The sequence below is a fragment of the Eretmochelys imbricata genome, chromosome 4, assembly GCF_965152235.1.
Source record: "Eretmochelys imbricata isolate rEreImb1 chromosome 4, rEreImb1.hap1, whole genome shotgun sequence".
In the NCBI taxonomy this organism is placed as follows: Eukaryota; Metazoa; Chordata; order Testudines; family Cheloniidae; genus Eretmochelys; species Eretmochelys imbricata.
In genome coordinates, this window is record NC_135575.1 from 13,796,886 (window position 1) to 13,821,806 (window position 24,921).

Below are 24,921 nucleotides of genomic sequence, written 5' to 3' on the forward strand. Positions count from 1 at the left end.
CACAAAAAAGCTTCAAATAAGCATGTAGTACATCAAAGAAAGTAACACAGGGTTAAAAGCCAGGATCTGGAGAGCAAACTGGGGCACATACAAGGACTTTGATCTACCTAAGAGAATAAAAGAAGAACATACTCTGGAAAGGATGGTCACAAGAGATTCAAGGCAGCGGAGAAGAGAGTTACCAACCCCAAAGGAGGAGTCCTTAGTTAAGTCTTTGCTGCATTTCTACTTTTAACTCTGTGTTTCAGCCACCATAAGTTTTGCTTGACTTCCATTTCACTCCATCCTCCACTCTGATGTTCACTGTGCTTAAATACTGGAGACGGTGTTGCTTTGAGCCCTAAATCAGCACTACAAAAACCAGAAGCCCTTAAAGTAAGTCCTTATCGGCCTTTAAGAACAGCCATGCAGAGCAGCAGCAGTCAGAAGGAAGGTGGGAGGGCAGGCTCCCAGCTGCTGTGTCTGCCTCCAGCACCAAAGTGGGCACTAAAGGTGATATCAAAGTTACCACAGAAGGAAAACTAAGATCAGAATAAAAACAACGAGGCGTCCTTGTGGCACCTTAGAGACTAACAAATTTATCTGGACATAAGCTTTTGTGGGCTAGAACCCACTTCATCAGATGCATGGAGTGGAAAATACAGTAGCAGGTATAAATACACAGTACATGAAAAGACGGGAGTTGCCTTACCAAGTGGGGGGTCAGTGCTAATGAGACAATTCAATTAACAGTAGAATACCAAGGGAGGAAAAATCACTTTTGCAGTGGTAATGAGGGTGGCCATTTCAAACAGTTGACAAGAAGGTGTGAGTAACAGTAGGGGGAAATTAGTATGGGGGAAATTAGGTTTTGTAATGCCCCATCCACTCCAAGTCTTTATTCAGGCCTAATTTGATGGTGTCCAGTTTGCAAATTAATTCCAGTTCTGCAGTTTCTAGTTGGAGTCTGTTTTTGAAGTTTTTTTTGTTGAAGAATTGCCACTTTTAAGTCTGTTATTGAGTGACCAGGGAGGTTGAAGTGTTCTCCTACTGGTTTTTGAATGTTATAATTCCTGATGTCAGATTTGTGTCCATTTATTCTTTTGCATAGAGACTGTCCGGTTTTGCCAATGTACATGGCAGAGGGGCATTGCTGGCACATGATGGCATATATCACATTGGCAGATGTGCAGGTGAACGAGCCCTTGATGGTGTGGCTGAAGTTGTTAGGTCTTATGATGGTGTCCCTTGAATAGATATGCGGACAGAGTTGGCACCGGGGTTTGTTGCAGGGTTTGGTTCCTGAGTTAATGTTTTTGTTGTTTGGTGTGTAGTTGCTGGTGAGTATTTGCTTCAGGTTGGGGGGGCTATCTGTAAGCGAGGACTGGCCTGTCTACCAAGATCTGAGAGAGTGAGGGATCACCCTTCAGGATCGGTTGTAGATCCTTGATGATGCGCTGGAGAAGTTTTAGTTGGGGGCTGTAGGTGATGGCTAGTGGCGTTCTGTTACTTTCTTTGTTGGGCCTGTCCTGTAGTAGGTGACTTCTGGGGACCCTTCTGGCTCTGTCAATCTGTTTCTTCACTTCACTAGGTGGGTATTGTAATTTTAAGAAGCCTGTCTGACAGATTGGAGCAACAAGCCATCAGGAATAGTATCCCCGATAATGTCATGGCAAACCTAGTGGCTGAACTTTGTCCTCACCCACAACTATTTCAGATTTGGGGACAATTTATACCTTCAAGTCAGCGGCACTGCTATGGGTACCCGCATGGCCTCACAGTATGCCAACATTTTTATGGCTGGCTTAGAACAATGCTTCCTCAGCTCTTGTCCCCTAACACCCCTACTCTACTTGTGCTAAATTAATGACATCATCATCTGGACCCATAGGAAGGAGGCCCTTGAGAAGGAGGCCCCCCGACTTGGTAAAGCAACTCCCATCTTTTCATGTACTGTGTTTATATATATCTTCTACTGTATTTTCCAATCCATGCATCTGATGAAGTGGGTTTTAGCCCACGAAAGCTTGTGCCCAAATAAATTTGTTAGTCTCTAAGGTGCCACAAGGACTCCTCATTGTTTTTGCTGATACAGACTAACACGGCTGCCACTCTGAAACCTAATATCAGAATGTGCTGGATACAAGAGCTTTGGTGGTTTCAAGAGCTGCTGGGTGGCGATACCACCACTGAGGGGAACAGCCTCCTCAAGACTAGAAGGTAAAGTATCCCACTGCAATTGTAAGGCAGGCGATACACCATGTCATCTGTAAAACCCCACAACAGTCTGCTGCATGTTGCCTCTTCACACCCATTGTCATCTCCCTCCTCATTTACTTTGATCTTTGGGCAGAGAATCAAATCACCATTACTAGCCTAGTTGGCATTCATGTGTCTCGTTACCTCTTTTCCATGATCCATATGTATTACACTGTGTGAGCTTTCCATTTTACGCATTCACTTCATAGTCTCAGAACTGCTGAACTGTTTCACTTGTGCCAAACACCTTTTTGATGGGGAGGGGCGGCAGTTTTGCTTTAATCTTTCCAAAACACTGCTGCAAACTCCTACTCTTCTTCCACTGCTCAGGCCTGATCATTCTCCTTCATTGGCTTCCACTTGCATCCTACGTATCATGTTCTACTTCTTGGTCCTCACTTCCAAGCCCCTACGTAACTGCTCCTGCCTCTTTCAGCTTTCATGTCTTCCTACATCTTCCTCCGCTTCTGTTGCTCAAGCCTTTCGCTTGACAGCTCATTCTGTATTCCCACCCCCACTCATCTTTGTGCCCAGGCCGCCCCCTCACACTTAACCAGCTCCTATCCCATGTATGCCAGACCTCCTTCAAAAAAGATCCCTTCTTCCATAAAGCCTTTCAATGAGAACCACAAGTCAAGTTGTTTAGTAGATGTTCACTATCAAGAAAACTACCTAATAGCATCCAGAATCTGCACATCAAAAGCTGTTCCCCAGAGAAAAGTGGCCTTCTAAACCCTCAGTGGGAGGGGATGACTCATGTCATGGATACTAAACCTCATATTTAGCAGACCTTGACACAGAAGAATCATGAACGCACATGAAAGGTATATGCCTTTTCTACGGACATGTTTATCCCTAGTTGAACTCCAGACCCCTATGCCCTGAGTCTGGACCCACTGCAACTACTCAGTCAGTGCTATTTCCAGATTACTGTGGACAAGAAAAGTCACACGAGCCAGCCAGAAGCTGGTAAACTTTATACAGGTGTGTCAGTCTACATAAATATTACTGCTAGAGAATTGGCAGTTACATGGCCAGAGCCCTGTGGAAAGACACTGATCCTCGCTACATATGTTATAAGCTAGGCTTCTGATTTCAGGTTTTAACTGATGACCACTGGAAAAAAACACAGGGAATGGCTACTCAATTCATATTGACTTCACCCCTTTCCCAATGCAGATTGTTTATATAGGTGACGTCCCTGATCCCTGGCTCATATCTAAGTGCTTGTTTATAGGGAGCAGTATTGTAGACTACAAGGGTGTTATGAAGGTTTAGAAATCATTAATTGCTCCTCATAGACCCTGCTGGGGCATAATGAAGGTTCCCTAGCACGCTTTAAGACAGCTCTGGTTGAAACAGTACTACCTGTATGCACAAAGAGTACACCTCAAAAAAAACCACCCGGTTTTGGACATCTACATAAAACCCCAAAATGGCTAAAAAATAATCCCCCCGCAAATGAAATGAATAAACCCAACAAAACAAAGCCCCAGTGATAAGATCGTTGGGGCAGAGATTGTCTTTATTCTGTTTGTATAGTCCCTAACACAATGGGGTCCCGACCCATGACAAGAGCTTAGGCACTAAAGTAATACAAAGAATAAAGAACAGCTTACTGCCATCTGTGAAAAGACTAACTCAAAACTTATATCCGCCTGGACTTTGACCAGGAGAGATGCTTTTTTCTTTTTAAATAAATTGGCTAGTCGCACCAATTCAAAGGTGCGACCGCAGTCTCCAAGGTTAGGAAAGACTCCAGATTAACAAGCACTAAAACGCTCTGAATGGCAACCTGGCCCAGAGTACGTCTGCAGGTTTCCTTTTTCCTTGACAGAGTTTTTACAAACATGCAATTAATTCTGTTTTTCTAAGCAGGTACAATCTTGTGAAATCCACAGTCCAAACTCAGCACGGGCTCTGCAAATAGCCAAGCTTCATACGCTTGGAGCCAACACCCTGGAACATTCCCACAGTGCAAAGGGGGGCAGGCTCTTAGAACACGGCTATGTCATAGCATGAGCTGCACGGCAATTACAGGGTTAACAGGACTATATTTTCCCCCCGTCACACAGCTGAGCTATGGCTTCATTCCACAAAAAACACATGAAAAGAACACTAAGGTTCATAGATTAGTAGATGCCAAGGCTGAGAGCGGCCCCAGTGATCTAGTCTGACAGGCCATAGAATGTCTCCAAAATAATGACTAGAGCGATCTTTTAGAAAAACATCCAATCATGATATTAAAAGCTTGCAAAGTCAAGCACCTAAGTTAGGAAATGCCAGAATGAAAGAAGGCTATGCCACTTTAATTCAGCCATCTTATGCATATGCATTACAATGCAGACTTATGACATGGTCTTACACTAGTATTTTCCACAGGACCCATGCCTCCTTCAGCGACCGGGTAGTTATTCAATATTTCCTTTTATTGTCCACAGTTGAAGTTTGACCTCAGACCTTATTTACCACACACCATCCAAACCCTGCACGGATTTCAAAGTTACACACCATCCAACTTCTCCAACAAACAAGGCAGGAGTCCTATATACAACAGTCCTCTACTACACAACCCTGATTCATCCCCTGAATGAGGCAGAAGTCCTGTGGGGAAAAACAGTAAGTGATCATGTAATAAGACTATCAGAATGCATTGGCACTCTCATGCATATGTTTAAGAGGGCTTCCTCAATTCTGGCATTTCCTAACCTGAGTGCTTGACTCTGCAAACTTAATATTCTTGTACAATAGTTAGGATGCAATTTAATACATTTATAAAAGATCTGAAAAAAAAATAGAGATTCCATCATGTGGAATCCTACTGATGCCCAACTTGGTCACCAGCAGAGTTCAAACCTTTAGATCAGCACAGCACAGACCTCTACCACTTCAGCCACAGAGCACCTGGTACCAAGAAGAGGCTGGTCTCCCCTGTGGACCAGTCACTCGCTGACAGAGAAGGAATGTGGAGACTGTGGACTCTTGGGTTTAATTCTAGTTCCTGAAGGGGAAGAGTTCTCTAATGGTTATAAACCCTTCCACCTCTGTGCCCTTAGCTTGTCTGTCCCCCTTTGGTTCCTATGCAGCCCACATCGCTTGACTCCTGCCCACCCTCCCCATGCTGCCTCTACTGCTACTCATGCCCCCCTCTACTCCTTCCAGCTCTCTGGCTACTGCAACGGCCTCTCCTCTATGATTTTCTCGTCCTCCTCCCTGCTGCCTGGGTGCCAACGGGTGGAGCACTGAGAGTACAGGAGAGTTTCCCCGTTCTGTTCCTGTGCCTAGTACCCACAGTGGCCTGCAGTAGCAATTGCAGGGGATGTCCTGGCCAACCCCTGCACCCCTAAACTGGAGCCTGCCCAGAGCACATAGACTCTTCAGAGAATGTAGCTGCCACCCTAACAAGTCTGAGCATATGTAAACAGACTTCTCAGAGGCTCAATTTGGACAGTTTTCTCAGGCATGGCAAAAGGCTCGTGTGACACCAGGGCAACCCCCTTGCCAAGTTTCAAGACCTTGCTCCAGAGCATGGAGCTGCTACAGCTTCTGGGGGGCAAAAACGGTTGCATGGTTTAAAAACACAAACCAAAGCATTGGCGAGGCAAAACGTATTCTTCCTTACTCATTCTGGGAAGCCGCTGAAACATTTTAGCTGAAAGTTTCAAAAACGAAACACTTCAGCCTAACAGTTTCTCTGGAGTTATAAAGCAACCGTGAACACTTTTACCATGAGAACGTCTGGCAACCTTAACAACAGGCAGGGCCACCATCTCTGTCGGTGCCAACACCACGTCTCCATAGGGGATGCCTAGCTCAGTAGCGCACTCACTGCGAGTGACTATGGCCCGCTCTACACGTCAAGCTTAGGCTGATGCAGCCAGAGCGCCCGGGGATGTGAAAAATCCACACCCAAGCCGCAGCTATGACAGCCTTGCGCAGCCAGGGCGGCGGAAGAATGCTACTGTCATTTTAGCTACTCTCGCTCAGGGAGGTGGAGTTTGTACAGCGATGGAAAAACCCCTCTGTCACCGTAGGCTGTGTAATATGGACATGGCTTCAGTCTGGCGATAAGCTCAAGATCAGACACCTACGGCTAAGTGCTAGCTTCAGAATTGCTTAGTAAAAATCCCATCCTTAATTACATATTAAGGCAATTGAGTTAAAATTCTGCAAGAGAAATTATCACTGGAAAGGATACGGATTGACTGGAACACAGAGAGAGGACACTTGTTCCATTAGCAATTAAGGGCCCAAACAGTATACATCTGCTACAGGTCAGGCCCACCTCTTTCTACTGGTCAGAATGGAAAGCGTTTAACAGTTCTAAATACTGATTCAATTTCACTCAAAAGTACAATTTAATTCACATTATGAGGAAGTGTGAACAAAATTTAGTACATTTCAGAGCAGCTGGTGACTGCAATGCCCCATTGGAAAGAAAGCACCCATGGCACCCAAGATCCTCATCCCACAGTTCCCAGGAACACCGTGCCAGAATCCCATGGCGACACACAGAGGGAGCTTGTTATGCTAGGAATAAAAACTGATTGCAACACGACACTGTAAGTGGAAACACTTCAAAAAAAGCAGTTAAAAAAATCAGCAAAACCCAAGACAGAAAAGGCCCTGCTTGTGACAAGAAAATGCCTAAGCTATGCCAAGAAATACATACCCGTCTGTCGATCTTATCACCCTGTAAATCATATATTAAAAAATTCACACATATTACTTACGAGTTTTTTTGGTAGAGAACTTTAGAAAATTCAAATTTTTCTTTTAAGATCCTATCAAAATGAAAATCCAAAAATTTAGTGGCTATTTTATTGAAACTATTATGTTGAAATGCATCTCAGTTCAAGGAGCGAGTAAAACAATTTTGAGATTCCAATTCTGGCTATTTTGAGGGATACGCATGTTTAAAAATAGTGACGTCAACGTCTACAAAACCTACGTTTCTTGTACTCGACTAGCGTAATTTCAGACACAAGATCCAAACAATAAAAAAGAAACGCTTGGAAAGTTGATGAGTGACCCTTGAATCATGCTTTGGCTTCAAACTACATACTGTACAGAGACTATAACTTTTGCAAGTGGCAATATAATACAAAAGGGTTACCATCAACTTAAATTTTAGTCTTTTAAGAAAGTGAATTAACACTAGTTTCAGGTGCTACATCTGCCTTTAAGTCCCTCTGTCTCTCAGTAGTTTTATCATAGTTTTACTTTCTAAATCAAATAACTATTTCCCTCCACGTTGCTGAATGACAGAGCCGCCCCCCAACCAGGTGAAACTGGACATTTGACAGCACTCTGTATTGTCTACTTAAACGGAAACAAGTCATATCCTTCAGTTACATTCATCTTTGGTGTTTCTTGTAACAATTGTAGGCAAATCATTTCCAGATAGAAGTAGGATTGTTTTAGTTGGTGCCCTTTCAATACGTGACTTGCACGCAAAATAACAATGAAATAGGAACAGACCAACACAATGCCATTTCAAATCTAAGGTGTTTGACTCGTGACAATGGACAAAGCAGCTTCAAATGGCACTTAAAAATGGAAGTGTAGCAGATATGCCATCATAACTACAAGGTCACTCTATGCTGTAGTGTACAGTAACAACTAGCACTAAATCTACTATCAAATCTCGCTTGCACTTAAACTGAGAAAATTAGCATTTTTTTTTGAGCCACTAATATCAAGGGAACATTTTTCTTCTTAAGTGAACAATGATACAGTACAGTTAACACTCTACCTGGGAAAGAATGTTGGTGCATTGTTGCAGCAAAGACACTGGAGGGTTACCAATACTTGTTGCAAGCTGAACTCTTAGCAGTTGCTCTTTCAGAGTTGCGTTTTCTTGTAAAGCATGGGCCAGGGCCACGGCAGCACACCAGTTTGAGACAGAGTCCGTGGAAAAGAGTCCGCCACAGAGCAGCTGGCCAGCTGACACAGAATTACCTGTAGCTACAATAATGGCAAACAAATGCTGTGGCACAAAAGCAAGCCATGATCAAGACTCGTACAGTAGTTATGATACAGCAGCACAGAGGGCCCCCAACCAGGATGGGGACCTCACTGTGCCAGGTGCTGTTCACACACACACAGTCCCCATCTCAGAGAGGTTACAATTTAAGCTCTACATTCATCTGAAGGCATCTTAAGTTTTATAAAACTTTAGGAATAAAAATATGGCACCTACATAGTAGTCTAGGGGTAGCGCAGTGGAAGATGACTGCTTTCTCATGCGGCAAAGAGAGAGAGGGTGTCTCATGCTATCGTCAAGCACTCCCAGCTAGGCCCTCATCACACCTACAGTATCAGAGGAACCGCTGGAAAGACTCAACTTTCAGAGAGAACAACCTATCTGCTAGTTGGGAGTTCTACACCTCCATTAACAACAAATCCAATCCTAACGTTAGACATTTGGAATGATCTCTCAAATCCTAAACAGCCACACACAGGTGGTCATTAGGATGGCTCATCATATTTTCCTGTGGGAGGTAGTGTGATCCAGTCAACGAGCCTGGGAATTGAGAGATCTGGGTTCTAGTCACAGTTCTACCACTACCGACTTACAGCCACTCTGGGAAAGTCATTTAACCTCCCAGCATCTGATTCCTCATGAGTAAAGGAGATGACACTTATGAAAAGAGCTCTGAACTTCAAAGATGAAAAGTACTGACTATGTAGCAAAGTAGGAGGACAGATGGAGCTTGCCCAAAAAGCTTTTAAAGATCTTATTGAGTAAATAATGAACAAGAATGTACTCCCTGAAAATTGGGATGAGCCTCAATATTCTGACAAGGTTAACAGCCTGAGTTTTGACAGGCAGATAATTAATAAAGGAGTTGGATCATGTACTTTTAAGTATCCAGTCCAAAACTGATAAGACAGACAGACATTGTGCGTGTTAAAATGGTAATGGGAAAACCTTTGTGAGCTTTCATGCCTCAAAATACTGGAATGAATCCATCAAGCACAGTTTGTTTTCACACGTGCAGATTGATGTAGTACTAGCCCTTCGAAGTTATGGCAGACAAAGGCCTCAAAGTCCATATTGTACAACTGGAAGACTGTAGAAAGGTTCTTGGTTTAACTGTAAAACAAATGAACACTTGACTTTGATCCCCTCATGTTGTAATCTGCTCATACTTCGCCCAATGTCCATAAATGGGAAGGTACACAGTGCAACAGGAGGTGTGAAAGAAACGCTCTGTTTTAGAGGGAGGGTGGGAAAGAAAAACACCCTGTGGCATTAACAAGCAATGTATTAGACTTCCTTCCCATCATTTTACTAGTATGTTATATCCTTTTCCTTGGAGGACACCTGCCTTATTCTCCGAGACACATTTAGCAAATTTTGGATGTTTGATAAATAATGAAAAGAAACAGGGCAAGGTTATAACAACTTTTTCAAAAAGTGAATGCCATTTCACGTCACACTAGGGAATGCAGCTCCGATTTTGCTACTTGATAGCTAAGATTTGGCATCTCATTAAAATACTAGTCTGGTTCTCAGCCTCCTTGGAATTTAACTTGTCAGAAAACATATTCCAACATATACATCCCTCCGCCTAGTTGTAAAGTACAAGGTTGAAAGTTATTGCTCAAACTAGAAAGTGAATGTGTAAATTATATGCCAAAGAACAAAAAATGTAATGTTTTAGTACAAATTAGCATAGATTCTAACAAACAGAAACAATCCCTCCATGTCAACTCCAAGCCCAGATAACTAACCAATTTGGTATCAGTTCTTATCCTGCTAGAGCATAAATAATTTAAACCAAATTTTACAGCCTGAATTCTTGTACCTCTAACACCTGGACGTTACGCATTGTCCGTTATGTTCAAATAGAATTCAAGTCAAAAAATAATCTCTCAAATTAAAACACTGTTCACAAGGTGACTTTTACATCTCTTGTTCTTGGCACTTCACTCAAGGTATGTAGTATTTTAGAGGAAACCTTACGCATGCATCCAAATGTATGCTAAAGTGGGATCTGGTTTTGAAATTTTCAAGCTGCATACCATCTATAGTTGACGGCAGAAGTGTTGAAACAATTTCCCCTTGTCCTTTTTGGTTTTTGTACAAGTAACACTGGAAACAGTAAAGGACAGCACAGCGTAGTACAAACGGTTGCCTTTCATTCACCATGGACATCAGAAGCACGACGATTGCAGGCCTATTTTGAAAGAAAGAGACAGGCCATTGGAATAAAAGTCACAAAATAAATAAATATAATTGCAGTTACCGTACAGAGTAGGCTCAGGATTGGGGTAGCAGGAATACTGAAGGCTTAGATGTAGGTGTATGAACTGTAGGGAAACCTCTGGTGGTCTTGACTATAGTAACAAAAATCAGACTTATAATAGTGATAGACGCTGCACTGGTGCAGGACAACAACTGATCATGATACAGGAACAGAGCATGAATGCTTTTAGTGGCATGTTTGTATGGAAATGTGTATTAGCGGTCTATAATCCAGATTTGATTTGATTTTTAAATCCAATTTAACAAGTACCACTGGAATATACACTTGAGGGGCTGATTTTCTCTAGACATAGAACATCTCTTTTAAAAAGATGGCCCAAGAAACAAAAGCAATGTCAAGCATTTAGTATGAAAAGTCAAATCTATATTTTTAAAAACTATGTTGTGGGGGTAATTGGTGCGAAGAACACTGTTGCACTCAGTGTTAGGATTGCAGTAAACCAATGTGTATCATCAGATGTATTTTTACAACTGAAATGGAAGGTTCTACATCTAAGAAGCTGCAGCAGACTTACCTACTAGGCCAGCTAGGAAAGAAAGTTTTGCACATGTTAACAGAATGTCACAGCCCTCTTTCAGGGCTGCTGCTTCCACTTCCATATAACTTGCCCAAGGAACTAAGGTATTATCAGCTTTAGTCAGAAGTAAGGTTTACCATACATTTGGATATTTATCTTTAGGGGTAACTGGATTTTCAGGTTTAACCCTCAAATATTCTCTCTCAATATAGTACATTTTGCTTATTATGTTTGTCATGGAACAATAGTGGGAAACCGAAGACGCCTGTTGGATCATCCACTCCATCTCCTTGCCAATGCATGACTGTTTCTTACAAGACTTTTCTATAGTGTTTATCCTGTCTAGTATCGAAAGCTCGAACAATGAGGCTTTTCCACTGCCTAACAGATCTTGCTATAAGGAAATTCGTCTCATCCGTTACTCTGACTACTTGTACCTTCAGGAACACCACAGAATTCCTCTCCCTCCTCGGTGTTTCCCTCATTCAAATAATTGGTAGACTTATTTTTCCCCTCCTAATCGCTTAGTCAGGTTATTCATATTATTCCATTTTCATGTTTTACTTGAGATCAGTCTGTTCTGCTCTGATAGCTTCTTGTTGTTCTCCAACAGGTCAGCATCTTTACAGTAGGATGCGTTCCCAGCTGAATACAGTACTCATGTGCAGTCACATCAGAGCTGGATACAAAATCTTACTTCCCTACTCTAGGTCATGAGGCCTTGCCATAGGCAGCCCACAACTGTACTGGATTTCAAAACCCGCTGTATCATGTTGCAGAATCAGGTCCAGTTTACTGCTGTGGCTGATCTCAGGTTCTGCAGCACTACTGCTTTACAAGCTCTCCCCTCACTGAGCACGTGTGGTGCAGACTAGAGACATTTCCCCTCAATACCTCAAGCCTGCCTCCTCCCACCCCCCTCAATCAGCGGCATTTTGGCTCTATTTTTTCCAGTGTCTGCACTGCAATTAAAAAACAGTGGCTGGCCTGGATCAGCTGATTCAGGCTCACAGGGCTCTGACTAAGGGTCTGTTTAATTGTGGAGTAGACATTCAGGCTCTGGCTGGAGCCCGAGCTCCAAGATCCTGCAAGGGGGAAGGGCCCCAGAGCTTGGGCTCCAGCCAGATCCTGAACATCTAGACAATTAAACAGACCCATAGTCCAAGCCCCATGAGCCTGCGGGTTTTTAATTGCAGCATAGATAAACCCTGAGTCACTTATTTATTCTCTCTCTCCTTTCACTGGAGTTGACTGCTCCGCAGTTTGACCAGATTTCATTAATGTACTGTTCGTTTCCTTTTCTAGATCATGAAGGAAGGTGTTAAGAGAGACCAGTTCAAAAGCCAGTCTGCATGGAAGCTGTCTAGACATCTTCACACTTCAGCTGATGCATGTTTGATAACCATTCCACTGCAAAGCTTTAATTTGGTATGACCTACTGTAGCTTTAAATTAAAGACTCCCTTTCTGACTGATGAAAGAGTCTAAATGGAAGCTCTTTCCCATGCCAACGTGTCTTTGCTTGGCAAACGGTTAAGCATTTTTCTTCCCCTACCTCGGCGGATTTGAAGGTGCATTTACAGAAGCAAAGTAGTCTTGGTTTATTTGGCATCCTCGAATGACTTCTGACACAGTGTTGATGGTCTAAAGGAGAGCAAGACAAGCCACACAAAGTTGATGTGGAAATCAAGAGACCAAAACAGCAATAAACTAATTCCTACAACAGTCAGAATATTTATGAAATACATTGACACAGATATCACTTTTAAACATACTATGTGTACATATTGCGACAGACCAGTATATGCAAAATTCAGAAGTCCTTATTTAGACGAGATAGTGCTTTCAAAGGAAGGAAGCCAGATGTCCTGTGGTTTTAATGCTATTAGTCATTTAGGAAAGTAGACCCTGAACTTATCTCAGAAAGGTGGAGAGATTACAGAGGGAAGGTGCAAATGGAGAGGCGGAGAGGTATAAGGTGGCTGACCTGCCCCTCCATTTATTGAAGGCCAACATGTAACAGAAGAAAAGTAACTTCAGGAAGTGTCACAAGACACACAGCATTTTCAGTAGCCTAGATTACTTGGAGTCAGCTTACGAGGTTACCACAGAAAACTAAGCTAAAACCAGGTTTATGTTGGCGGTAAATTCAGGTAAATTAGGAAGAGGTAAGTGGTGCGAATGAAGTGATTTACTCAGCTATATCTTTTTGGAAAGATAGCCAACACTAAAATGGAGGCAACCCCCAAGTGAAATAAGCTAAGAAGGTTGTTATATACCCTCCTCATAGGTGAGGCTAGATTGAAACATCTTTTGGATACCTAGAGTTAGAAATGCAACTGCTATGACAAACATTTCAAGCCCTTTTGACAAGGCTGCTAATGCTGGAGGTGGGACAATCACTGGGATCCACCTGACCTAGTTAGTGTCCTCAGGTAAGGGATTAATTGCCCTCACCGTAACCTGGTAAAGGACTTCCCAGAAGCTGGAGAAATACATCTGTTATTGCAGCTGTGCTAACTCATGCTAGCTTGTTCACATTGTCACTGAAGGTCAGGAAAAAGACCAGGGACTGAACTGACTCTGAAATTACCTAACCCCACAAAAAGCAGTGAGCAAGTCAAGTTACCATCCAGTAAATTTAGAACAGATACGCACATTCATACACACACTTCAAGCTGGGATTTAAGAAGCAAAGTAAGTTTTACATCTGATTGTTTTACAGAGCTATAACTCTGAGGAGCCACCCTAAGCATACATCATTGCATGGGAAAGAGAAACTGAAATCTCTCAGACTTCCAAAACTGATCGTCAGGGAATATTAAATTAATCTAATATGATTTCACTGTATGGCTGGAGAGCGTCATACTACTGCTTTCCTGTTCCTCGGATACCTCCTTCTCCCTGCTTTCTCGCTCCGCCTTACCTCGGTCAGAATGTCAGCAGGAACGCCCGTTGCCATCAGGATTGTGCAGAGCTGCTGTAATAACCCACAATGAAACATGGTTTTTTGACAACTGCTGGTGGCACCAGGTGGGTTTGTGGGGGACACCAACACCCGCACAAGCTGCAAAGAAGAGAAATGCACGTTGGTATAGGGATGGAAGAAACCCTGGCGTTAAAACACTAATTTCATGCACATGTGAAAACTGAAGGGGGGTGCTGTCTCTCTTCATTAGGCTAGGTTCACACGGTGACAAGAAAATAAAAATGACTGCACAAAACTGTCAATATCCAAGTAGCACTTGAAGACTAGTGACACTGCAGAGAGAACTTAAATTGGAATCTAGCCAGGACACACAAGTCAACTCTACCCTTCAGAAAAAATGCAGCTTTTAATTCCCACAAATGGCCAGGATCTTTTTTTGTGTCTTACGTTTGTAAAGCTGCCGTTGGATTAGAAGTTAAAGCCAAACTCAACACCTGAGGATTTCTTCAAGATTCCAAAATGGCTGAGCCCACTGCTTGTGTTGAAACTATGTGATGAATTTAAGCTACATATCCGCATTGAACAACTGTGCGACTTGGGCAGATAGTTCTGTCATACATTGAATCTAGCCACTTTTCACAAGAAAGCAGCATTCCTTCAGCATGAATTAGCTCGTTTCACTGTTCTTAAAGCAGTTGTCATTAGTTACAGTACAGAAAAGATATCTTAACAGGCACCTCAGTGAAAACAGAAGGGCCATTTATGCAATTATCCCAGTTACGAATTCACTGGGGTAGCAAATTCCATACACTTTACAAAGGCATCATAAACACACAAGCTGTATACTTGCAAGAGCTTCAAACAATTGAGTCCTTGCCCAAAGAGCTGTTGTCACTTGTTTTGTTCATTCATTTTAAAGTTCGTATAATGCTAAACATTAACACATTTTAATAAGTCATTTACCAAAGAGTTTTTCAAAATATTTTGAAGAGCATTTCTGAGCTGGAAAGTGACTAAAAAAAGACAACATTCATACCCCATGATACAGTGCTAACACATCTGGAATTAATTGATTTTTTAGTTATCACTGGTAGACCAATACATGTTTTTCACTGCACGACACCAGCTACTGCTATGGTTTAATCATTTCTTGAATACAAGAGACGCATAGAGCGTGTGAGTCGGTGGAAATGCAGCAGTCAGAACTAATTAAAAAAAGGAAGCCTACCATTATTCTTCTACTGGTTTTTAAGGAGACCCTTTGCGTTCATTTCTTTTTCCTATATACTACACACTTTTCAGAACTTTGGTATTAGGAGTATTTGACTTTGCTCAAATTCCAGTTGTTGATAGTGGATATCTAGCATATTGATAGTTACAACTCCAAAAAAGGTTCCAGGATGTTCACGTAGTGTATTTTTACACCCCTGCCACCTTACAAGTCCCTTTGCTGAGGATGGACTAGTAAACATGCCTATGGCATTCAGTAATATTCTGAATAGAGAGACTGTGTATTCACACTGGCATGCAGAACACATCCAGCAAGCCAGTATCTCAGTAATGATGCGACTCCCAATATTTGGCTTCCATAGGCTGCCAAACCTGTGTGCTGTACGTTTTTACTTGCCATGAAGTTTAATGATGTCTTTACTCCTGCACAATTCAAACCAAACGCTGGAGATTCAACTCTTTGAACTATGGTAAGACTGATACCAGGAGTTTATTTGTAAGGCAGTAGTAACGCTTCCAAACGCTACAGACAAAATCTAACTCTGCCTATTTGAGATGCTGCTTACAGCAGACGGTGCAAAATGCTTCAATTATGATCAAGTATAATCTGCTGAGTTCAGTGATCTTGGACACCCTCTGCTGACCAGGGGGCTAGATTTAAGATTAAAACACCGAATCTTAAATTAGGAAATGCCCATACAGAGTAATTAATCATGCAACACTGACGTATGCTTAACGCAGTTTTATGCATGCATGTCATATGAAAGGCAGAATGAAGACAGCCTGAAATCAGAGCTGAGTGATTGTACAGCATCCTGTGAGCTTTCGATGACACAAGATCAAAACTCTCTTCTTCTGTGATCTTGGAGAAAGAGGAAAAACCCCAAGAACTTGAAAAAAGAGTTAAACACTCCTGTGTGACTCTCTCATCAACTCCCACGTGAAAAAGAAGATTACGTTAATTGAATTATTAAAAATCCTTGCACTTTTTCAGTTTACTCTGGGGATTTGACAGAACTCTATGCACAATTTCACTGTCTGATCTTACACACTGCAAGGGGGAGAGAAAGAGAAAGAAAGTTATCAAACCATAAAAGTTGTCAGGAGTGCTCTGGGTACGCTAGTCAAAAGATATTTTTATTCTGGGGTTTGGGGTTTTTTTTGTTTTTTTTTTTTTTTCAACTGACTAGATTTAGCTCTGGCTTCAGACACTTTCAAAAGAAAAAAAACCTAGCACACAGACAGCTGGCCATGAAAGCAGAAAAATAATGATTTGGAAAGCAGAAGAAAGTATGTAAATTCCTAGCATTGTTCCACCAGTAAGTCGCAAGTTGTTTTACCTGCAACATTAGATGAAGATTAGTCACTTTCTGTGCTGACCAACCAGAGTTGTCATCTCCAACTTCAAACCAAGGTTTCATACGCTGAATGTACGAACCTTCTTTAAAGAAATTCTGATTGGAATTATTGTTCTTTAACAAATTTTGTAACAGGAGAAGACAGTCTTCCACTACGATTCCTGAAAAGACAAGAGAAAGTGAAAGATATTCCATCTCCAGAGGTCTAACACCTTTCAGGTACAGCAGAACAGAATGATACTTTCTACCAATTCTTGGAAGCCCAATATTCTAATGGGGACAAATCACAGTTCTTCTACAACTCTCAAATGAAACTTATTTGTTTAGAGAATGTGCACTGCGTGTAATACAAAGGTTTCTCGTGGCAATGAAAATTCAGTCTTTTGGGGGCTTAAAATGGCTTGAAGTATGTATGTGTCATTATTCCAGGAAAAGGCTTCATAGGTCTCCTTTTCTACTGCAACAGTGAAGAAAGATAAAGACAATCCTAAATAACACTAGTGTGATGCCAGTGACCCAGCGTAAGGGTTTTATGGTAGTAATTCTTACTGGGTAATCCATAGCTTTATTCAGTGGCTAAGATTCAAACAACATTCTCTCCTCTCGTTCCAAAGTTATTTCTAGTTTAAACTTCTGAAAGGGAGAAGAAATTCTTAGATCTAATCAACAAGATAATCCAGTTTAAATTGTGAACTCTATGGAGCTGGAATAGCATCTCCCTCGACATTACGCACTGCATCGAGGACACTGACAACAAGCAATAATGCCCAAAATCTGTGCAAAGAGAAAAAGGGTATAAATAAAACATTACGCTGGACAACTTGGCCCAAGAACCTGAATGATAGGAGCAGAATGACTGGTGACAACACCCTCCTATTTCTGTACTGGCATGAAACCTGGTTTGCTGATACAGAGGTTTAAAGCTTAATTCCCCCAGTTTGTGAAAACAACAGGCATGGGTGTGTAGCATTAGGGCATGGAGCAACGGAGATCAGCTGTTTGACAGCTTTCCCCTGCTAGCCATGCTGTGGACAGTCGTGCTCAGCAACCCAAGCCTCGGGAAGGTCATAGTGAAGATAAACCTGAAGCGGAGAAATAGGAGGGAAGAGAGCGAAGAGCTTAGCGCTTCTGAAAACAAGTGCCCTCTCTGCAATTTGCTCGTTCACTTTTCCTTTCCTCATACCTTTAGAAACATTTCTCATGACATCATGATCTGCTTAACAATACCCTTTGAGTCTAAACGTTTTTGACCCTTTCATCGTAATACTTGCTATCGCTAAGCTGTCTATGAGCAATGGCCTGTCAACTTCCCTCATGCCTCATCCCCAGGTGCTGTTACTGTTTATTATTCCCTGGGTTTCTTAGCATCACAGAGCTTACATGATCAGTGCTACAACATTCTCAGTCTCTTTTCATTGTATCTGGTCTAGGACAATACGTTTGAATATGCAGTGTGTTCAGCATCACGTTTTAAGTTGAAGACACAAGGTAAATGGACAGCACCTCTTATGCTAGCTGGCTGGGGTGGCATTTGCCCTTCAACTCCAATGCCACAGACTGTTTAAATCCAGAATGGCCATTTTTAGAATACGGGGTAGGAGGCAGTAGCCAGTTAGTCCGTGTATTTAACAAAGGTATAAAGAATGGTGACTTACACTGTGGTAACCATGGTTCTCCGTGATGTCAGTGTGGATCCAACTGTAAGCATGTATGCCCATGCATCTCATGTATGCAAGGACTGATTGTTGTTAAACAGCTGCGTCTATGGGGGCCACACGTGCATCCTTTGCCTCTTCATGCTGCCACGTGGGATTGAAAAACATGGAACAGCTGCAACCTTCCCCCAGTTACCTCACGATTCAAAGTCTGTGGTAGCGGAGGACTCAGGAACGTGCTGATGGAGGGTGGGTTGTGAAATATGCAATCACAGCATATCGAAAAAACCTAGTTCCTGTAGGGGAAGTGACTGTTCAAGCAGTGCCCCCCCAGGCTGGTGGGAATGAGGCGTTTCAGCTGCAGCCATCAAATAATGATGGTAGAACTGCTTTCCAACCTAGTCACTCAATCCAAGACACCGTTCAATAGCGGGTTACACTACATCGCTGCCTTGCAGTTTTCTGAAACTGGCACATTCCCGAAGCAGGCAGAGGAGGTTGCTTGCACTGCACTAGAGTGAGCTTTCAGGTTCAGTGGAAGAGGTGCACCACTGTGTTACTCACTTCAGTATTCTCTGTCAAGAGCTCTCTGGACCTTTAGAATGTCAATGTGTGACTACAAACATTGGTCCTGTCCATGTAATAAAGGGAAGTCTTGTGTAATTTCCTCACCCCCAGTGCCGAGTTGGCTTCAGGAAGACGACAGGTAGGTTGATTGACTAGTTTAGATAACTCTGGGTGACATCTGAGCACCACTGTGTCCCTATGGACTGTCTTATAAGGAGGTTGAGCCATGAAAAGCTTAGTCACCCTCCTGGCTGTCCATTCTTCTGCACATACACGCTCACAGTGGGATGCACGCAGACACATTCCAAGAAGAAATTAAGTGTGCAAATCTCTAATGGAAGGCCTCAAAACAGAACCCAAGAAGATCCTAGAAGCTGAATACTTGCTCATCCCACCACTCTTACTATGATCCTACTCTGTGTACTTGGTCCTTTTACCCATCCACATAGCACGGGTAACACCTGAAAGTCACTGAACGTTCAGTTCAGACCATACCTCCATCGCTGTTCCCTTCATCTGTTACGATATCCAGCAGTCTCTCAAAGGCATTTTCAAAAGCAACTATTTTCTGAATGGCAGCATTGCTTTTTGTCAGCTGCTGTAGTAACAAGACTCCCTTCAGGAAGAAGATAAATATAGTGAATAGACAAAGCTTTACTAGAAGAAGAGCGTTAGCTTTAAAGAAGTGCCCTCCTCAACAGCTATAATACATTAGCAGTGTTAAACCTCTGTGGCAATTACTGGATACAATCATACATAATGCATGTGGCAACTTGCATCAAACCCCACCACTGAGCGTGTGAAGTAGTGTGTTATGCCTCAAACTTAGTTCTAAATGGAAATGTAAAAAACTGCCATAACAAAGAATTAAGACAGGAAGTGGCTATAAAAACTAAAACTATCATATATAGAGCAGCACTCCTCAGTAAAGGGGAGGGAGTGGGGGGTGTTTTTTGGCCATCTCTAGATATACTGCCTTCCATAACTATGCTCCTGCATATATGCACGATGCTTTGTGGTTCTACGAGCTACTGATGCAAATACCATCCGGCCCAAAAACTGCATCTGTCCCAGGGACACGCCAACCCATTCCTTCCCGCCCACCCTTTCATGCCTCTCCAGAGCACACAGACTCTGAAGCAGCTGGGCTAAGGGGAGCAGCATTACAGAAACAATGCAATGGAGAGCTTCTAGTTATGAAGAGGATAAACAACTTTAAACGTATGTACAGGCATGATCACACTCCCTTTGTTCTGTACTTACATCATTCCGTATCACCTCCCTAGAATCTGCGAGTAAATCCATGAGCCTCGAGACACCTGAAAAAGCGAACAACCACATGACGTGAATTACCGTAAGGAGTTTAATAAAATCCCATTTTGGAAGTCCCTTCAAGAGTAGTTATGATGTTCTGTTAGAAGTGCCCCTTTGGACTGACATTTCCAGTTTAAGTTAGCCAGTGACCAAACTACTCACCCATGGGACTGACAAGAATTATCTGCTGCACCTGGGGTCCTTGCTGCTTTAACAGTGATGTAAGAAGTTTCACTCCAGGCCAGCGAACATGGAAGTCAAATTCCTGCAGGGATATAGAGAATGACATTAAACAATTAATCCAGGAGCATTTCACACTCTTGCAAGTGACCTACACAGTGACTTTAAAAACAGGACAGCTATATGACTGCATGCCAAATGGCCCAAATGTAGATGGGCATTCATCACTGTGAGCAGGTCCCTTTCCCCCATCTGCTCTGTAACAGTGCACATGCTGTAAAGTAAAATCTCACCCCATCCTGGTTTTTTGCTGAACAGTAACAAAACTACCCACTAGCTTCAGCTCCACGCTTCTCTCCCCAGGGTTCCGCTAACCATTTATAATCCTGTTCTGCTTCCAAAAGGCAGCACTTTCACCTATCCGATTGCGAGAGGTTGCCTTCTTCATTCTGGAAGAGTGATTTCATGCCCATATTCACCAAAGTTTTTCCTCATGTTTAATTTGTATGACACCAGAGATACACATCCATGAAGAAACACAGAATCAATGTGTCTTCTGTATTCAAGGTACCAAACCACTACTCACCTCTAGAAAGGTCAACAGGAGAGTGACATTTTCTTGCTGTTTAATGAAGATTTCTGTAAACTGCCTTCCCAGATCATCAACCTGTTTTTGTGAATTTTCTTCTGTAATGTTCAAGAAGAATTTTACATACTGTAACATTAAAATAACTGTACAACTTCTTTTAACAGGTTGCAGTAAACACACAGCCCATATAAGGTACTTATGAGTCAAGGTTCAAAGAATCCTTATTGCCATATTAAATAATAAATGTATCTTGTTTTCACAGTAATCACTGCTGGAATCTGTGTGCCACAAACAATATTTACATTGGTTTAAACATGAGAGAGACTCTGAGTGTTTTCTATCCCAAAGTCAGAACAGTAAATGAGGAGCTAATTCATTTTAATAATGGAAAACCATAAATTCACTCAGTAGAAGTCTGATTCAGCTTTCATTGAAGATGATGGTGTCTTGCCATTGACTTTAATGGGAATCAGATCAGGTCCCAGATAAATAATTCATAAAATCTAGACTATTTTTAACTGCACAGTTTACAAGAAATTCTATTTTCATCAGTCATGTCTGCTCAGAGCCACATTTCTTATCTACATGACCACACACTCAAAATGCAAGCAAGCTTCCAAGTGATCAAACAGCTCTTACAGAGCAGAGAACACCTGCCTTTTCAAATGAAGGACAGGAAGCAGCCTTGGGGATTCAGTGTTTGCATGCAGTCAAAGTGAAGTGTACAGCTGAACAAGTGTGCCACAAAGATCATTCAATACCTTCTCCAAAGACAAAGTAGATTTACTGCTGCCTCCTTCGAGGCTTTTAGTTTAGGAGTAAAACCGTCTAAAGTTGCATGTTCAAGTACTTATTTACTCTTGAAAAAGGTGGGTTTTTTTGGTTCAGTGACAAAAAAACTGAAGACACACCAAAAAAGGGATATTAATTTTAAGATATCTTGATGGCAAAATAACCACTCAGATCTTGATTTGGACTAATTTCATAAAGGCAATTCACTGTTTAGACATTGGACTAGAATTATTTAAGTTCTACACAAGTACTTCAGTCTTATATATGTTATTTAAAATGTTCATGTTGGACAGAATGGAGAAGTAACAATGATGGCACCAAGAGTGTTGAAACAGCAGGCCAGGTATCATGAATACTGTTGCATCCTGTGTCTATTTTCCCATACTGGGCAATGCCAATCATCATCCAGACATGATGGAAAAGCAACAACTAAGTTTAGATAAGACTTTGGATAATCATGGGATATTAAATATAAGAATCAGTCACGAAGCGATGCGAGTCTGTGGTACAACCGTCTTTCAGCTAACGGAGGTTGTAGGGAGAATCCCATTTAGTTAGATTCTGATATGGTTCAATCCAATTCCAGTCAGTAGCAGCAGAAGTTTGTTACAATACAAGGATGTTTGATGACCTAAGTGAAATGAGGTTGTCTCCATGCAGTCTAAGGACAGGGGCCTGCCTCACAGAAACGTCGAAATAAACTTCCTTGTTGCTTGCCTAAGATACAGAAGAACTGAATGTGCATGAACTAAACTTGTCACAATTACAGTGGCTTCCTGCACATCAAGCACAATGAGGGAATTTGGCACTGGTAATATGCACCATATTTTTCAATGCTGTATAATTACTAAATGGGAAAAAAACTAACTAGTCAAAGACATTAGATCTCATGATAATCTACCGAGTTAAACTGGATTCAGCTAATCCTTGACATGCTATTAGAAAAACAATCCTGCCAAACGTATGCTAACCTTCACGATACTCCCTCCTTCCTGCTCTGTGTAATGGTTCCACATGCACTGTGCAGCTCATCTCACATTCACCCTGTGGAAAGCCCCACTGCAGACTACAGTCAACTGGACCTTATAAAGATCACCTTCAGAAACAAGTCCTGTAATTTTCTATAGCAAGACTATCTTAATGAAACAGCCAACAATTAGCAGTATCTAATCTAGGAATACCAGTGGTCCTCCCTTTATTAGATTTTAGAAGTAAGTGCTGTTTTGTATCTGATGCTGAATGAATACATTCTGCACGTACTCATTGATAGGCAACCCCGGGCTAATTCCGATATCACAGACTCTTAAAAATATATTGAATGGAAGTGTAGTTTCCTAAGTTGCATTCACTCTACTTGTCCCAAAAAAAGGTACAATGGGAAGAGAGTTGCCAGGGGAGAAATCATTGTGTTAGTCTTCCTACATCCTGTGAGAAAAACTTAACACTTCTCCAACCCTGATATAGTAACTGAACTTGACTCAAAGTTACATAATATGATCTAATAAGAAACCAATTTCAATAACTGAAAAGAATTTATCGCCTCCTGTGTGCATATCCAATGTAGTAATTAGAAAAGTTACCTTTGGCGTTAATGGTTGCTAGACTGCATCATCCACATAAAAACCAAAGAAATAAGCAATTAAGTGTTTCACTGCAATGATCAGTTCCCCATCTAGCTTCAGCTACCTCCCTTCCCACAGGCCACTTTGATCCCAAACAATTAACAGGAACCCTTGAGCTAAGAGAACAGGTGTTGGTTACGTGTACATAACATCTGGCTTGACACAGCTTTCATAAAGAGATCAAAAGCAGGTCTCTGTTATTTTGTACTGGTGTGTAACTGTAGCATGGTGTCAGACTGCTAATGGTGACTGCAGAGTGACTTACATTCTCTCAAATATTTCTAACAGACGTGAATGGGCGATTCAGGTTGGTGATCTTTCCATGCTCAGGTGCGTGTAAGTTACAGAACTGAAGTCTGCACATTGTGGGCACGCATTGGTTTATTTTGTTTATGGTAAGAGTTAAGACTTGTTTTTCCATTATGTCCCAGGTGACAGATGAGGGTGAGAAACAGAACTGCTGAATGGAGGGTAGTTAAAGTGACGACTACCCTAGCTGCTCATTTCATTACTTTTTACAGACTCTGGTGGTGAACAATGCTTTCAAACAACCTTAAACAGAGTCTGAGCTAGAAATTGCCCCCCGTAGTCTCAGCATATCAACCCTCAGCTACTCACCTGCACAGCTATCAATGCTGCCTAGCTATTAGCCCCGTTACGTCACCACAGACATCCACTGTCTCCCTTCCACCCACACCTCCCCATCTACCACCGGCCCCACAGAGATCTTCCTATTCATAGACCTGTTCCCCAATACCAGCTCTCCTCCTACACCTTATGTTTATCCTCCAGTGTACAGTTCCCGCTCCCCTATTCCCTACCCCACCCCCCTGAATCATGACGTGCTCCCTCCAGTGCCCCCATACATCTCTATTTTAAACACCAATATATATCAATGCTAAGAGTACAACATGGTAAAACCGGGTGCATGTTAGGGTGCAGGTGGAGGAAATGTGAGAGAGTAGGGGCATGGGGGTGATGAAGGGGAATTCAGGCTGTGCACGAGGTGGATGAAGGAGACACCCCACTTAGAAAAGTGGCACTCTGCTAAACAGGTGATTTATAGCAAAGCTCCTTTACCTACTGCTTCTTCCACCCTCTCCCAGATTTTGCGTGTAAACCCAATCTCCTCCAATCCCCACATTCCTGCATCCCCTTTGGTTTCCCATGAAGGTGTCTCATGGTTCATCAAGCAACCAAGGGACGAGCTAGCAGGTGGGTGATCAGGTCTAGAGGCTGGGGTGGATGGAGAAACAGCAATATTTTAGTTGGGCAGACTGGAATGTATGCAAAGGACCGGGGGGGGGGAGTGGGGGAGAGGAGGGTCATTGGCAAGAGAGCCTAGTGTCCACTTGAAGGGCTCGTCTGCTCAATGAAGCCGCAACACTTAGGGAACCTTTCAAGCACCAATCTCAGCGCAGTCAAAAGCGGCTGACAGCTCTTGACACCCCCCCCCCCCCCCCATCTAATAACCTCGCGACCCCCTGAAGGGTCCCAACCCCCCAGTTTGAAAACCCCTGTCCTAGACTACCATATGCAAGGGCCAAACACCAGAAAAATCTTAAGAGCATTTAATGGTAAAGGAAATATGGAAAAGGAAAATTAGAAAAATTAAACTGAAAGTTAGAATGGAAGGGAAAGCTGAAGAGAGCATG

At 42.3% G+C, this 24,921-nt stretch overlaps 1 protein-coding gene across 2 annotated transcripts in view; it reads right to left on the reverse strand.

The window, feature by feature from the left end:
* USO1 (USO1 vesicle transport factor) overlaps positions 1–24,921 on the reverse strand; it is a 63,784-nt gene that overhangs the window by 21,413 nt on the left and 17,450 nt on the right. Inside the window, exons 5-14 of one of the 2 annotated variants that reach the window (XM_077814877.1) lie at positions 20,850–20,950; positions 20,246–20,348; positions 20,033–20,088; positions 19,265–19,385; positions 16,530–16,708; positions 13,957–14,097; positions 12,586–12,674; positions 10,270–10,424; positions 7,994–8,205; positions 6,911–6,931 (exon numbers count right to left, since the gene is read on the reverse strand). In XM_077814877.1, coding sequence (XP_077671003.1) covers positions 6,911–6,931; positions 7,994–8,205; positions 10,270–10,424; positions 12,586–12,674; positions 13,957–14,097; positions 16,530–16,708; positions 19,265–19,385; positions 20,033–20,088; positions 20,246–20,348; positions 20,850–20,950 — 1,178 coding nt within the window. The remainder of the gene's footprint in view (positions 1–6,910; positions 6,932–7,993; positions 8,206–10,269; positions 10,425–12,585; positions 12,675–13,956; positions 14,098–16,529; positions 16,709–19,264; positions 19,386–20,032; positions 20,089–20,245; positions 20,349–20,849; positions 20,951–24,921) is intronic. The other variant, XM_077814878.1, reaches the window with a different exon arrangement.